Source organism: Bombina bombina, chromosome 12 (genome assembly GCF_027579735.1).
Source record: "Bombina bombina isolate aBomBom1 chromosome 12, aBomBom1.pri, whole genome shotgun sequence".
NCBI classification, from domain to species: domain Eukaryota; kingdom Metazoa; phylum Chordata; class Amphibia; order Anura; family Bombinatoridae; genus Bombina; species Bombina bombina.
In genome coordinates this window covers 126,334,809-126,352,031 of record NC_069510.1, presented here as the reverse complement: position 1 = coordinate 126,352,031, position 17,223 = coordinate 126,334,809, and the positions used below count along the sequence as shown (strand labels likewise).

Here is a 17,223-nt window from a genome sequence, read left to right as displayed (position 1 = left end):
TTCAGATAGAGAATACAATTTTAAACAACATTCCAATTTACTTCTATTATCTACTTTGCTTCATTTTTTAGGTATACTTTGTTGAAGAAATAGCAATGCACATGGGTGAGTCAATCACACAAAGCATCTATGTGCAGCCATCAATCAGCAGCGACTGAGCCTATCCAGATATGCTTTTCAACAAAGGATATCAACAGAATGAAGCAAATTTAGATAATAAAAGTACATTAGAAATCATGAAAGAACAAATTTGAGTTTCATGTCCCTTTAAGCAAGTAACAAATCTTATAAGTCTGCAACTATAAAGTCAGCCGGGCCAGCTCTTTAACCTGGCGAAACCACCTGATAAGGATAACTAATACTATTTTTTAGGTGGGGTCTAACAACTACTGAACTTAAAGGGCCATGATACCCAAATGTTGAAACACTTGAAAGTGATGCAGCATAGCTGTAAAAAGCTGACTAGAAAATATCTCCTGAACATCTCTATGTAAAAAAGAAAGATATTTTACCTCAAAAGTTCCTAAGTATTCACACCCCACTGTAAAGGACTTTAAACAGCCAATCAGTATGTCTGTCCCGGGACAGGCAAGGGAGGGAGCCTCGTGCACACTCATGTTATTTCTCTATTCAGTTTAAGGAAGTTTACTATAAAATCTCATGAGAGTTAAGTGAAATCTCATGAAATCACAGTTAAAGAGTTCATGACCTCAGCACTGTTGATGCTGATTGGCTGCTGTTCATTTCTTCATTTTTTAATATATTTTTTTACCTGCAGTTGGACAGCAGCTGAGTATAACTTTTTACACAGCACTTACTCTGGTGAGCTGAGGAAATTGTGAGGTAAAATCTCTTCCTTTTTTACATAGAGATGCTCAGGTGATATTTTCCTGTCAGATTTTTACAGTTATACGGCATCAGTTTCAAGGGATTTAGCATATTAGTATTATGTCCCTTTAAAAGAACAATAAACACCATTTAATTACAATACAGTTCTTGCTATAGAAAAACATATCAGCCAATTTTAAACATTAAAAAACATCTTTCTTTTTTTTTTTTTTTCTTCATACTCAAACTCCACTCACCATTTGCCTTATTTGGAGGTCAGTGCTGGCTTCAGTCTACAGACAGGAAGGCTAATACTGTCATTAGTTTAGTAAGTGTGAGGCTGCAAGAGCCTATAAGGCGAGCAGCTGAATCGGCAAAACATAGAACTGACAATGACACTCAGACAGCGCTGGGTTTGTTGTCTTGGTCAGTGACTTAAGTTTAACCCAGTAGTAGTGAAATGTGAGTAAAGCACTCTCTCTTTTTGTTAAGCAGAATCTGCTCTTGAGAGCTGTGTGTGAACTGTGGATGTAAATTCCCCAGATTAAAATAAAACATAAAAAAAAAAAATTAAAGAGGAAAAAAAAAGTAATATCTATTTTGGGGAGGCGCTTTGAGACTTAGAAAACCTCTGAGTTAGTATAAAGTGAATTGTTTTGCAGTTGTATCTGCTAAAGCCAATAAGGGACATAAATGTAGCAGGGTTAGCCTTGATAAGTCAACAGATGCATTTCCAGCCCTGAGAATTAGAAAATCTACAATTTTTTCAGAGCTAAATGATATAAAAGGGGGCAAAATAAATAATGAAAGTGTATTGCAAAGTTGTTGTATTAAACTTAGCTAAACATTGCATATAAAAATCTCAGGGTGGTTACTGCCCCTTTTAAACAACGAGACTGTTGAGTATGGGGGGTTTAGACTGCAGTGAACCCAGGCAGCAAAATGTTTTGAGCTGGCCCTGAAAATGGTATAAAATATATATTAAGTGCTTACTGAATGAGAACAAAAAATGTGAAGTTGCACTCCCTTACATTACATGTTGCACACAAGTGTGAAACGATTATACCATCTACTCACCATTTATTCAGCTAATCACAACAGAAAATAGCCCAAACTTTCTTTCTATTCTGCTTTAAGCATAGACATAAAACATATCTCTTACCTGTGTAAGCCAATTGTTTTCAGTTGTAAAAATGACTGGCCCCCTGTATTCCATACCATTTTCATGAAAAGGCAATTATATGACTGGCCCCCTATATTCCATGCCATTTTCATGAAAAGGCAATTATATGACTGGCCCCCTGTATTCCATACCATTTTCATGAAAAGGCAATTATATGACTGGCCCCCTGTATTCCATGCCATTTTCATGAAAAGGCAATTATATGACTGGCCCCCTGTATTCCATACCATTTTCATGAAAAAGCAATTATATGACTGGCCCCCTGTATTCCATACCATTTTCATGAAAAGGCAATTATATGACTGGCCCCCTGTATTCCATACCATTTTCATGAAAAAGCAATTATATGACTGGCCCCCTGTATTCCATACCATTTTCATGAAAAGGCAATTATATGACTGGCCCCCTGTATTCCATACCATTTTCATGAAAAGGCAATTATATGACTGGCCCCCTGTATTCCATACCATTTTCATGAAAAGGCAATTATATGTCCCCAAAAAGCACATGCACATAATATTTTGTAAACAAATATCTGTATAAAAACTCTTTGGATTTATTTACTTTACAAAAGAAGATTAAAGGGGTATCAACACACAATTTTCTTTCCTTTCATGATTCAGATAGATTCAGCAACTTTAAGCAACTTTCTAATTTACTCCTATTATCACATTTTCTTCGTTCTCTTGGCATCGTTATTTGAAAAGCAGGAATGTAAGCTTAGGCGCTTGCCCATTTTAGATTCAGCACTTGGGTAGCGCTTGCTGATTGGGGCTAACATATGAACCTACCTCAGTATTTTTAGGTCCATATGTTTGAGAGTTTTAATAACTATAAATGTGTATGCTGCCCCTAAGGCTTATAAGGCTTCTTGACCTGTGGCCGCCTTTGTCCATCACTGCTTTACATGGTAGTTTCACTACATAGCTGCACATAGGGATAGTCTAAAAAAAGAGGTAAAAAATGCTTTACAGATGATTATTGAGGCCGCTGTACAGTACATGCTTAGTAGTGTAGTTTACATTATAGCATCCTCAGTAAACACTAGTCTGTGCCGCCACCTAGTGGTCATAAGCTCCCCTGCATAGCAAGTTTTGCTTTACCGTTTAGCATACATGCTAAGGCTGAAATTATAGTATATTATGTGTTTTAAGGATGTCAATATTTAAACTATCACACATTGTTTTGCATAGCATATATTTTTTTTTACGTCCTGCTTGCTTCATTTGTCTTTCTTTTGGGACTTTCCCAGGTCTGCAGTGTCAGTGGTTCCCATAATAATTACATTCATGTTCATTTGCTGTAACTACAGTCTTATGAGAGGCCTCTGCCTCTGACATAATGCACAAGTTAAACATTTGTAAAACCCCTTAGTCATTCCTTTGTACGTAGCTACACATTATACACACTTGTAGTACTTCGTCTTTGCAATATTGTTGTTTCATTTTGTCAATTGAATATGTATATATTGTATATTTATTTATATTATTCTCTATTTAGAACTTGTACCGCTAAATAATTACAATTAAAAACAAACAGGTCGCTTTTGATACCTGTTTTTGTAAAAAATAAATTAATACATAATTCATCTAATTGTAATCTGACAGTTTAACTCTCATTTCCATTGAGGAAACTGGTGCCAAAAACATTTATCTCCATTAAAATCTATAGAGAATGTTTATGTTACCACCAATCTCCACACTTTAGCACTTCTAAGGAAACTAGACCTTAGTTAGAAAGCACAGCTCTCCTACCTGCACTCACATTATACGCGTGTACGCATTACAGGGACAAGCCAGTCAGAATCTAAATGCACATAGAACATAGATGTATTACATCATTGTATAAAAACAGATTTACAATATACAGTACTGGCAAAAATGCTTCTAGTAAAATGTATCACTGTTTTAGTGCTAACAGTTTTCTCTGCACATGCATGTGAAGCATAGCTATTCTCAGTGCACCAGCATTTTAAATACTGCAGCTGCTCAGAGTACCAGTGGGGCTTGTATCATGTCAGCAACTAGCAAAGTGAGTCATTACCAGATGGTACAAGCGCGTTAGGCTCTCTGAGCAAGGGCTGCGTTTAAAATGCTGGTGCACGGAGCATACTTAAATACACTTTTGAAACAGCTATAGTTTTTATTAGAAGCATTTTTGATAATAAATGTATATTACAAAAATGCTTCTATTCAAAACCAAAATGCATCCCTGTGAATTCTAATTTTGTCAGGACTGTCCCTTTAATATGGCGGCTAACTAACAATGCATAGTTTTGTGAGGTTTATGTTAGTCCTTTCCCAGACCTGGATTCTGACCTTCAGTCTTTATTGGCTAATTAAAAGTCTCATAAACAAAGCAGTGCTCCAATGCTAGACCATATATAATTCCCTTATTGGACATATAAATGGTGTATTTTTAGTTGTTTCTTATTTTTGATGCACAATCTTCAGCTTAAAGGGATAGTAAATTAAAGGTTTGTGGTTCTGATAGAACATATACTTTTAAACAACTTCCTGATTTACTTAGTTCTGTTGGTATCCTGTGTTAAAGTGTTAACCTAGATAGGGTCAGAAGCAGCAATGCACTACTAGGAGCTAGCTAGTGATTAGTTACTACTCCCTCTTGTCATGGGCTCACCATATAAGCTAGTGCATTGCTGCTATGGAGCTGGCTTTTACACAAAGGGGTTAAACACGTAAGTTACACAGCTGGTCAGCCAATTAGGAACGGCAGTCACATGACATATTAATCAATTAATGCTTGCAACGCCCAAGCAGGATTTAACTTATGTGTTTAACCACTTTGTGGAGGGATCGATCACAGTCCTTTAGAAACAGCTGATAATTTTTCTACAAAATTCACCATTATGGATATTTTTGTACATATCATTTGATAATCTTTACTAAAGGATTGAGGTTGAATCCATAGTTATCTAGGGACGGTAATGCAAAAATGACATGCTCAACAGTAACCTTACATAGTAATATTTTGTAGTAATCAAAGCCCTGAATTAATTTATACCCGGTTACTTTGATTGTATATATAAAAAAAAGTACAATTTTAAACATAAGTTAAGAAAATGTAGTGTGGGCACCAAGTGGGAAAGGGCGGAAAAACACGGTAGCTAAAATGAAGTAAAGTTCATAACTTCCCTTTGAGATGTACTATAGTGAGCACAACTGATCCCAGAACAACTGTGCTCACAAGAAATATAAGTCACATGTTGGCACAGTGAGCTCTCAGCTTGTGAACTTTTGCACAGGTTCTCTTGAATGTGACATTATCCTCACTCAGTTTAGTGTGTCATGGTGTTAGATTACTTGCAACTCAAACTAGAGAAGAACCACTAAATCACATTCATCTTCTGCTGATGGATTATGTTTTTTTTTCTTTCTTCTTTCTCTTCAATTATTCCATGAAGCTTTCTCTGAAGTTGGTAAGAACCATTACAGCATGAACCTTTTCTGTGTGTGTTTCTCTGACAAATCTAGAGGCACAGCTAGAACTAGGGGGATTGTGTAACTCCATAGTTCATCAGCTTCTGCATACTTTTGATAGGAAATCACCCAGTGTTAAAGGGACACTGAACCCATTTTTTTTCTTTCATGATTCAGATAGAGCATGCAATTTTAAGCAACTTTCTAATTTACTCCTGTTATCAATTTTATTAGTTCTCTTAGTATCTTTATTTGAAAACGCAGGAATGAAAGTGTACGAGCCGGCCCATCTTTGGTTCAGCTCCTGTGTACAGCTTGCTTAATGGTGGCTAAATGTACCCACCAATCAGCAAGCGCTATCCAGGGTGCTGAACCAAAGTTGGGCCGGCTCATAAACTTACATTCTTGCTTTTTCAAATAAAGATACCAAGCGAACAAAGAAAAATATATATCTGAATCATGAAAGAAAAAAATTGGGTTCAGTGTCCCTTTAATGCTTTTTTTTTAAGTGTATTTGCTTCCATATCAGGATTTCTAGGTATGGTTGTGCCTCTAGTAATGTCGTCTTTATTTTGTCTTTAACCCTTTGGCTGCCAGACAGCGCTTCATTGTCTGACAGTTGCAGCCCTCTACGGTAGTCAATGGGTTAAGACTTGCATGCATTTTTGTGTGACTTGTGTGTGTATCTTGACCATTTTGTCCTGTTTTGTGTTATAACTGATATAACACTTAGTGTTTAGCTCAATCGAAAGGAAGTGTCAATATTGTTGTTAAAAACAATAACTCCACTTTTTCATAGTAATCTTGTTTTGTAATACAATACTCTTGGTTTTACATTACACAAAAAATCCATAATCACACGTTTTCAGCTTAAAAACCCCCCAAACAAAACAAAATAAAAACATCAATAAATAAATACACAAATGAGCGAAAAATAAGCACTGTTGCTATCAATGGACATACATTAATACATTAATTATATTACTAGTAAAAGTGGTTTTGTATATTTCTCTTCAACTGAGTAACATAGACAATCTATTTTTTATAGTTTTCATTTTCAAAAACAGACATTTTAAAGTCAAGTGTTCAGTTTTAAAACAGATTTGTTTTCTGGGTAGCGTTTAATTGCGTAACTGTAAACCCATGGAATGATAAGTAAGGGCACTTACTAATGGGGCAGAATGCCTTGCTTTATTGATCAAGCAGTTTTCTCAATTAATGTATGAAACTAATATTAATATTAGGATGTAGTCCTATACTTTGGAGAGGTAGAAATGTCATGGAGACAAAAGGGACGGTGACCATACATTCAGATTGGAAATAAGAAGGACTCTCAAGTGTTTTCTTTTCTAGAATGAAGAAAGAGATTTATTGATGAGTAAACAACCTAATGTTCTTTTGAGACATTAGTACACAGATCTTTGCATATGCATGTAGGAGGCATAATGTGATCAGAATGTATTTATAGTTTACAAAACATTTATAATGGAACTTGCAACAGAACATGAAAAAGGTTGAATTGGGTACATCCAAGTCTAAGAAAACAAACAAAACATAGGAGGCTCCTCATGGTGTAGTATATTTGAAAAATAGATGAAGACAAACAGGAATAAAAAAGGCTCACTCACATATGTAGGGTGCACTAATGCAGTTGTGCAGGATCCTCAGAGCTGCCTGGTAAGATCCCCTCAGACTACAGGAATCTCTCCTCACTATGGCGCCCAGCTACCAGATAGAGCATATAGTAAAACAATAGCAGTGCAATGCAGGTGTGCAGGATCCTCAGAGCTGCCCAGTAAGCTCCACTCAGACTACAGGAATCTCTCCTCACTATGGCGCCCAGCTACCAGATAGAGCATATAGTAAAACAATAGCAGTGCAATGTAGGTGTGCAGGATCCTCAGAACTGCCTGGTAAGCTCCACTCAGACTACAGGAATCTCTCCTCACTATGGCGCCCAGCTACCAGATAGAGCATATAGTAAAACAATAGCAGTGCAATGTAGGTGTGCAGGATCCTCAGAACTGCCTGGTAAGCTCCCCTCAGACTACAGGAATCTCTCCTCACTATGGTGCCCAGCTACCCGATAGAGCATATAGTAAAACAAAAGCAGTGCAGTGCAGGTGAGCCAGATCCTCAGAGCTGCCCGGTAAGCTTCGCTCATACTACAGTAATCTCTCCTCACTATGGCGCCCAGATAGAGCATATAATAAAACAATAGCAGTGCAGTACAGGTGCGCTAGATCCTCAGTGCTGCCTGATGAAACAGCCAGTCTGGCTGAGAAACGCGTTGCAAACTGTGTATTTTAAACCAACATTTGTTTTTACTTTGATTAAGGTGTACTGTGTACATCCTTACTTTAAATAAATTACCTTTTATTCATGATTTGGAAGCCTGAGCTTTTTCATTGAATTACCTGGATCCACCATCCTGTCACAGGATCAGTGTAGCTGGGTCACTGAAATTCCCCAGCCTGCATCAATTAGCACATGGGTGCTGCTCATTTTGTGAGTATTATACCATCTACCAGATTCGTTTCCACCTGTATTTCCACAGTTGCACTAGGAGGCGCCCTCTCTCTTTGTGATTTTTATCACAGATTCTGGTAAGCTCCTCTCAGACTACAGGAATCTCTCCTCATTATGGCGCCGAGCTACCAGATAGAGCATATAGTAAAACAATAGCAGTGCAATGCAGGTGCGCTAGATCCTTCAGAGCTGTCTGGTAAGCTCCCCACAGACTACAGGAATCTCTCCTCACTATGGCGCCCAGCTACCACATAGAGCATATAGTAAAACAATAGCAGTGCAATGCAGGTGTGCAGGATCCTCAGTGCTGCCCAGTAAGCTCCCCTCAGACTACAGGAATCTCTCCTCACTATGGCGCCCAGCTACCACATAGAGCATATAGTAAAACAATAGCAGTGCAATGCAGGTGTGCTAGATCCTCAGAGCTGTCTGGTAAGCTCCCCTCAGACTACCGGAATCTCTCCTCACTATGGCGCCCAGCTACCAGATAGAGCATACATTAAATCAATAGCAGTGCAATGCAGGTGCTCTAGATCCTTAGAGCTGCCCGGTAAGCTCCTCTCAGACTACAGGAATCTCTCCTCACTATGGTGCCGAGCTATCAGAGCATATAGTAAAACAATAGCAGTGCAATGCAGGTGCGCTAGATCCTCAGAGCTGTCTGGTAAGCTCCCCTCAGACTACAGGAATCTCTCCTCACTATGGCGCCCAGCTACCAGATAGAGCATACATTAAAACAATAGCAGTGCCATGCAGGTGCTCTAGATCCTTAGAGCTGCCCGGTAAGCTCCCCTCAGACTACAGGAATCTCTCCTCACTATGGCGCCCAGCTACCACATAGAGCATATAGTAAAACAATAGCAGTGCAATGCAGGTGCGCTAGATCCTCAGAGCTGCCCAGTAAGCTCCCCTCAGACTACAGGAATCTCTCCTCACTATGGCGCCCAGCTACCAGATAGAGCATATAGTAAAACAATAGCAGTGTAATGCAGGTGCGCTAGATACTCAGAGCTGTCTGGTAAGCTCCCCTCAGATTACAGGAATCTCTCTGCACTATGGCGCCCAGCTACCAGATAGAGCATATAGTGAAAACAATAGCAGTGCAATGCAGGTGCGCTAGATACTCAGAGCTTTCTGGTAAGCTCCCCTCAGATTACAGTAATCTCTCTGCACTATGGCGCCCAGCTACCAGATAGAGCATATAGGAAAACAATAGCAGTGCAATGCAGGTGCGCTAGATCCTCAGAGCTGTCTGGTAAGCTCCCCTCAGACTACAGGAATCTCTCCTCACTATGGCGCCCAGCTACCAGATAGAGCATACATTAAAACAATAGCAGTGCAATGCAGGTGCGCTAGATCCTCAGAGCTGTCTGGTAAGCTCCCCTCAGACTACAGGAATCTCTCCTCACTATGGCGCCCAGCTACCAGATAGAGCATACATTAAAACAATAGCAGTGCAATGCAGCTGCGCTAGATACTCAGAGCTGTCTGGTAAGCTCCCCTCAGACTACAGGAATCTCTCTGCACTATGGCGCCCAGCTACCAGATAGAGCATACATTAAAACAATAGCAGTGCAATGCAGGTGCGCTAGATCCTTAGAGCTGTCTGGTAAGCTCCCCTCAGACTACAGGAATCTCTCCTCACTATGGCGCCCAGCTACCAGATAGAGCATACATTAAAACAATAGCAGTGCAATGCAGGTGCGCTAGATCCTCAGAGCTGTCTGGTAAGCTCCCCTCAGACTACAGGAATCTCTCTGCACTATGGCGCCCAGCTACCAGATAGAGCATATAGTGAAACAATAGCAGTGTAATGCAGGTGCGCTAGATCCTCAGAGCTGTCTGGTAAGCTCCCCTCAGACTACAGGAATCTCTCCTCACTATGGCGCCCAGCTACCAGATGGAGCATACAGTAAAACAATAGCAGTGTAATGCAGGTGCGCTAGATACTCAGAGCTGTCTGGTAAGCTCCCCTCAGACTACAGGAATCTCTCTGCACTATGGCGCCCAGCTACCAGATAGAGCATATAGTAGAACAACCGGATTGCACCTTAACATCTGTGGGGGTGCTTAAGTCTAGTAGCACATCAGCATATAGCACAGGAGTGTGAATAAAAAATGATATTACTATGGCTGGACGCACTTATGGGGCTATAAAGCTGATTACATTGGGGTATTGTATAAGTGTCTGAGGGAATATTTTATAGTGTAGAGGGCTCTCCTCCAGTTTTTTTTGTACTGTTTATTATATAAGGTATCATTGTATACTGTTATAGAAGAACAAACATGGAACAAAATATTCCTGTCCCCACTGATATTTCCATAGAGGAGTAAGTTACCGATATCCCTCTATATACATATACAGTATATGTTCCAGTTTGTCAGGTCACTCAAATCTGTAAGAATTGAATACCTCAAATCTCTAATTTAAAGGTGTGGAGTTTGAACGCCCACTTTTGGAACATAGAGATTTATTTAATTTGGTCATTGAATCTTTGATGCAGGCCAGAAAGCCTTTATCACAAGAGATTTAACACAAGAATGGAAGACATATTTTAAAGGGACAGTCTACACCATAATTTTTATTGTTTAAAAAGATAGATAATCCCTTTATTACCCATTCCCCAGTTTTACATAACCAACAGTTATATTAATATACTTTTTACCTCTGTGATTACCTTGTATCTAAGCCTCTGCAAAATGCCCCCTTATCTCAGTGCTTTGACACACACACACACACAGTTCAGCCAATCAGTGCAGACTCCTAAATAACTCCTCGGGAGTGAGCACAATGTTATCTATATGCCACACATGCACTAGTACTGTCTAACTGAAAAACTTTCAAAATGCGGTTTTCAACGGTTTAGAAATCAGTTTGAGCCTACCTAGGTTTATATTTTGAAAATCACCACCAAGGAAACAAAGCAAATTTAATCATATAAGTCAATTGCAAAGTTGTTTAAAATTTTATGCCCTATCTTAATCATGAAAGTTAAATTTTGAGTAGACTGTCCCTTTAAGTAGTGTTCTTCCAGAGGATTTTCTGGGTATCCTTTAAATTCCTAGAATCCTTCAGTTTTTCCAGGATGCCCTTGACAAGGATTTGTCCACTATTTTCTGCTTTATCACTTTTTTATAGGAAGTTAGCTAAAATTCCTGAGGTTCAGACTTTAGTTCAGGTGTCAGAATTAGACCACTGAAAGAACCTATTTCTCCACCCTGAAATCTGAACTTATTTGTCTCTATATTATAAGGTTCTTCTCTTGAACCATTGCATTCCATTGATATTAACTATTATATGGAAAAGTACTCTTTCTATTAGGAATCTCTTTAGCATAAAGATTTTTCTAAATTGTTAAACTTGTCTTGTGAGTCTTCGTATATCCATATTCACAAGGTGAAGGCTATACTTTTGTACTAAATATGATTTTCTTCCTACGGAAAATACCAATTAAGAGAAGGTTGTCCCTTCATTGTGTTCAGATCCTGCTATCTAGGTAGCGGATATTACATAATCTGATTGTAGTAAACGCTTTCACGTTCTATTTCCAAGCAACTAAACTTCTAGTTTGGTTTTTCTCTACTAAATCTAATAAGGGGCAGACGCTGCTAAGGTAGCGTTCGCCTCTTAACTCATATAAAGGGATTCAAGACTATCTTGACGGTGGGAAGATCTCCTTTATAAGAGTATTACAGCTCTTTCTTCAAGAGCAATTGCAACATTGTGTTGTTGTTTTTTTTAAATTATACATCTTTGAAGCAGATTTGTAAAGCTGCAACATGTCTTATTTGCGTACTTTTTTTCAGAGTTTATCACAAGCAGCTTTTGGCAAGAAAGTCCTTCAGGCTGCAGTGTCAGCTAAATAAGAACTGCAATAAAAAGTGTCCCACCCTTTCCATAACATAGACCATCTGCTTAGGTATTGGTCCCATATGTTATGGAGGACTGTGGACCATCATCATTTTATGAAAAAAAAAAAAAAAAAATGCTTACCTGATAAATTATTTTCTTTAGGAAAGATGATGGTCCACAGGCCCTGCCCGTTTCACTTTTTGGGAAACAGTTCTAATGCCACTTCTATAGACCCTGCTTTGCCTTTCCTACCTATATGTTTCCTACTCTCTACTTGGCTATACATAAAACTAAGAGAGTGATAGAAGGTGGGAAGGTTTTAAAGCTCTTATATGGGTTCTTGACCTCCTCTTAGTGGTGGGAAATATATCCCATATGTTATTGAGGACTGTGGACCATCATCATTGCGAAAGAAAATAATTTATCAGGTAACCATAAATTTAGTTTTTCTGTATTATTATTATAGGTTATTTGTAGAGCGCCAACAGATTCTGCAGTGCTATAAACTAAGGCGGAGTACAACAAAACAATTATAGGGATGATATGGGTAGAGGGCCCTGCCAAGAGTTGCTCTGTTGTAGTCAGCTCTTAAGAAGGTGATCTACAAACAGCTGGACTCTTAGGCTTACATGCTAAGGGGGTTCAGGGGATAGCATTGGAGGAGAGGAACTGGTATAAAGTAAGGTTAGCGTAGGTTGTAAGCATCCCTGAACAGTAGAGTCTTTAGGGAGCGCTTGAAGATTTCAAAATTAGGGGAGAGTCTTGTGGAGCGAGGCAGAGAGTTCCACAAGATGGGAGCCAGTCTGGAGAAGTCCTGTAAACGGGAGTGTGATGAGGTAACAAGAGAGGAGGAGAGCAGGAGGTCATGAGCAGATTGAAGGGGACGGGAGGGAGAGTATCTGGAGACAAGGTCTGAGATATAGGGGGGAGCAGTGCAGTTGAGGGCTTTGTATGTCAGAATGAGAATTTGGTGTTTGATCCTAGAGGCAAGAGGAAGCCAGTGAAGGGATTGGCAGAGAGTTGCAGCAGATGAAGAGCGACGTGTAAGGAAGATGAGTCTGGCAGAGGCATTCATTATGGATTGTAAAGGAGCTAGGCGGCAGGTGGGGAGACCAGAGAGGACAGAGTTGCAGTAATCGAGGCGGGAGAGAATGAGAGAGTGGATTAAAATCTTAGTTGTGTCTTGTGTAAGGAAGTGTCTAATTTTAGAGGTGTTTTTAAGGTGGAAGCGGCAGTCTTTAGCCAAGGACTGAATGTGAGGAGTGAAGGAAAGATCTGAGTCAAATGTGACCCTGAGACATCGGGCATGCGGGGTAGGGGTAATGATGGAGTTGTTGACAGTTATAGAGAGTTTGGGGGTGTAAATATACCCACTGACACCAGTGCAGAGGGTCTTCTTTTCTGTAAATATACCCACGGACACCAGTGCAGAGGGTCTTCTTTTCTGTAAATATACCCACTGACACCAGTGCAGAGGGTCTTCTTTTCTGTAAATATATCCACGGACACCAGTGCAGAGGGTCTTCTTTTCTGTAAATATACCCACGGACACCAGTGCAGAGGGTCTTCTTTTCTGTAAATATACCCACGGACACCAGTGCAGAGGGTCTTCTTTTCTGTAAATATACCCACTGACACCAGTGCAGAGGGTCTTCTTTTCTGTAAATATACCCACTGACACCAGTGCAGAGGGTCTTCTTTTCTGTAAATATACCCACTGACACCAGTGCAGAGGGTCTTCTTTTCTGTAAATATACCCACTGACACCAGTGCAGAGGGTCTTCTTTTCTGTAAATATACCCACGGACACCAGTGCAGAGGGTCTTCTATTTTGTAAATATACCCACGGACACCAGTGTGCCATGTACAAACCTCATGTTTCATGTGGTATTTTTGGTTATTTTGAGCATGCTGGGGGCTCTGTGCCACGTACAGCCCTTAAATGCTTCATGTGGTATTTTTTGTTATTTTGTGCATACTGGTGACTTTATTCCACGTACGGTCCTCACATGCTTCACATGATATTTTTGGTTGTTTTGAGCATACTGGGGGTTGTGTGTGCCACGTACAGCCTTCACATGCTTCACGTGGTATTTTGGTTAGTTTGAGCATGCTGGGGGCTCTCTGCAACGTACTGCCCTCACATGCTTCATGTGGTATTATTAATTATTTTGTGTATACTGGTCGCTTTATGCCACGTACAGCCCTCACGTGTTTCACATGATATTTTTTGGTTGTTTTTAGCATACTGGGGGTTGTGTGTTCCACATACAGCCTTCACATGCTTCATGTGGTATTTTTGGTTATTTTGTGCATACTGTGGTTCTGTGTAACATCAGTATAGTGACAGTTTGGATTATCTAACCATAATAATGTTTAATAAATGATCCTTATAGTTAGACAGGTTTCAGGGCTTCCAAAGATCCATCTTCTGTTCCTTTTCAGTTTAGAAAATGAACCTTTTAAGAGCTGTTCATAACATTTTAAATATGTCCGAATTAGTTATTAGCTGCCTCCTGCCCTCCAAATCCCTCCAGCAGATAGATAGCTGACACCAGCCCTTTACCCCAACAAAGAGAGAGGACTCAAGTTCAAGTGAAACCAAATGAATAACTGTTTATTGCAAGGTTCACACACATTTTATACACTTCCAGGGACAATCCCCCCTCATGAATAGACATTAACTAGATTAGCAGGTCAAACATTATATTATCAGATCAAACAATAGAAACGTCTCCAAACTGTTGAAAAAGACATACAACCAGTAGACACATGACACTTCAAACTTTAAACATTAATCTAATCAGCTAGGCACTGGACAAGTCTTATCAGTAGGACTAGTAGTTACAGGAATCCCCCACCCTGTGTCCCTTGTCTATGTGCTGGGAAATATGTACACTGTAAATCTTGATTAGCATGCCCACCAAGATGCCCAGAAACAGTTCCACAGTCCCAGCTCCCTTCCATGCCCTGACCAGAAAAATAGAGCAAAATCCATGGTCTCTTCCACGGGCCATAATCAGTGGGCAGGAGGCTAGCCCACAGCCCCCTCTAGAAGCCCCAGTGACTGTAGGTTCCGTCACACAGATTTTTGCTTAAATGTCTCATAAGCTGAGACACCCTTCTCTGTGCAAGTTCTCTTTCTAGATCTCTAGAATCAAAGTGCTTCCAAATGTATTGAATAGAAATAAACTTTAATAACAGTTTTAGCTACAGAGTATCCATTTTTAAATTCAATTTATATTCACATATTCTGTTCTTGTCTTTAAGATATATGTATATGTGCTTGTCAATATCCTGTGTTGAAATAAATCATTCACATCATCATATTGACCAATCTCTTAAATCACGTCATAAATATAACCATGAAAGTACTTGTTAATCCCAATATATGTGTGTTTTTACTTATAACGTTCTTTCTATTAATAATGTTATTAACTTGAGAATTCACACAATTATTACAATTGATTTCTTGTTGTAACAAAACTATTGAGTGCCCAGGATTGTACTAGTTGTATAGAGTAAAATCATTCTTCTAATGGAAATCATTTATTATCTTGCTCCGTCTGATTCAACAGTTTCATTTGATAATGACACTGTTACTTATAATGTTTATTACTTAATAAGAAATAATCCTCATATATACGTAGTGTACCAGCTTGTCTGGGAGACTGAACTACTTCCTTTTACTTGTGGAAACACTGAGTAGTTTAGAGAACTATTCTACAGGATTATGTGTTGTCCCCTTATTATTTGGACAATGCCTGTATGTTGTACCTTTATTATTTGGCATGTTATGCATGCTCATAGCTAGTGCATGCTGCCAGAGCGGATAGTAAACATGACATTCCAGTGTTTTGGTTTCCACCAGGGGGCAACTCCAGAGGATTTTAGCAACCTTCCTCCAGAACAAAGACGAAAGAAGCTGCAACAAAAGGTGGACGAAATAAACAAAGAGATCCAGAAGGAAATTGACCAGAGGTAGCCAAGAATTTCTTTCTTTTTTTTTTACTTCTTTTAAAAGTGCAACCCCATTCTATAAAATTACATATAATTGTCCATGAGGTTATAATAGGTTGTACTAATTATATGGGATGATAACTAAGTAGAGAATATTCGTGGTCTGACAACTTGATATCACTGTGATTTCTTTTCTCCTATATAGATAATGTAAATTAAAAGGATTTAATTAGTTAGGCTTTATGGGATTTCTCAACAGAGATGCCTTAACAAAGATGAAAGATGTGTATACAAAGAACCCTCAGATGGGAGACGCAGCCAGTGTGGCACAGAAGTTGATAGAAATTGGAAATACCATTGAAAAGCTGCGTATTGAAGCTCAGAAATTTGAGGTAAGATTCCGTAGCTGCATGAGTTTAACTGTGTCACAAACCAAGGCAGCACATGTTGTATGTATCCATTGTTTATTATGCCACCTTGTAAAGCCCACATCAGCATTATACTATATACTAAAGAGACAAGAAACTCAACACTTTTCTTCATTATCCACATAGAGCATACAGGTGTAAGAGGCTCTCCAATTTACTTATATTATCAAATTTACTCTGTTCTTGATATTCTATATTAAAGAGCATACCTAGGTAGGGTCAGGAGCGTGCACATGTCCGAAGTATTAAATGGTAACAATTTTGCAATAATTAGTTTAAAGGGATAGAAAGGTCAAAATTGAAAACTGCATGGGAGCAGAGCATTTCAATTTGAACTAGAAACACTTTTGCAATACACTTTCATTAGCAAAAATGCTTCTAGTAAAAATTATTACTGTTTCTTTCCTAAGATATGGTGAGTCCACAACGTCATCAATTACTGTTGGGAATACCACTCCTGGCCAGCAGGAGGAGGCAAAGAGCACCACAGCAAAGCTGTTAAGTGTCACTTCCCTACCCATAACCCCCAGTCATTCTCTTTGCCTCTGTTAAATGGAGGAGGTGAAGTTTTGACATCTGAAGAAAATTGGATTTAATTTGCTACAAGCAAGATTTTTGGGTATAGCTGTACTCTACGTCAATCTCTTCAGTAGAGTAGTGGTGGCTTAAAGCAGTTAGGAACGTGTAAGTAGGGCCTTGCTGCGTTTTCCTAACATGTTGCTGCCCTAGTACAGAAACCTAGAGTAGGTTTACTCTGTTCTTTCTTTTTTACACAGGTCTCGGTACGGAGTGGCTTCCTTTCACGCCGGGTGTGCTGTCCTCCTGCCGGACAGCTAGATGTGCAGGTAAGTGCCTTTTGTCTTCTGGGGCTAGGAGGCTGGCACTGTGAGGGTTAATTTAAGAATCCAACTCTGCATTTATTGTGGGACTGAAATCCTGAGTTCAGGATAGATTATGGCAGGGGCAGGCACATTTATTATGTGACTTAGAGACAGGAATTAA

The 17,223-nt window shown here is 39.3% G+C and overlaps 1 protein-coding gene across 11 annotated transcripts in view; it reads left to right on the top strand.

The window, feature by feature from the left end:
* The window catches only part of FNBP1 (formin binding protein 1), a 420,876-nt gene that overhangs the window by 389,118 nt on the left and 14,535 nt on the right, over nt 1–17,223 (top strand). For 4 of the 11 annotated variants that reach the window (XM_053696170.1, XM_053696173.1, XM_053696169.1 and 1 more), the window contains exons 11-13: nt 5,436–5,450; nt 15,687–15,814; nt 16,053–16,185. In XM_053696170.1, coding sequence (XP_053552145.1) covers nt 5,436–5,450; nt 15,687–15,814; nt 16,053–16,185 — 276 coding nt within the window. The remainder of the gene's footprint in view (nt 1–5,435; nt 5,451–15,686; nt 15,815–16,052; nt 16,186–17,223) is intronic. The other 7 variants (XM_053696177.1, XM_053696175.1, XM_053696174.1 and 4 more) reach the window with 2 other exon arrangements.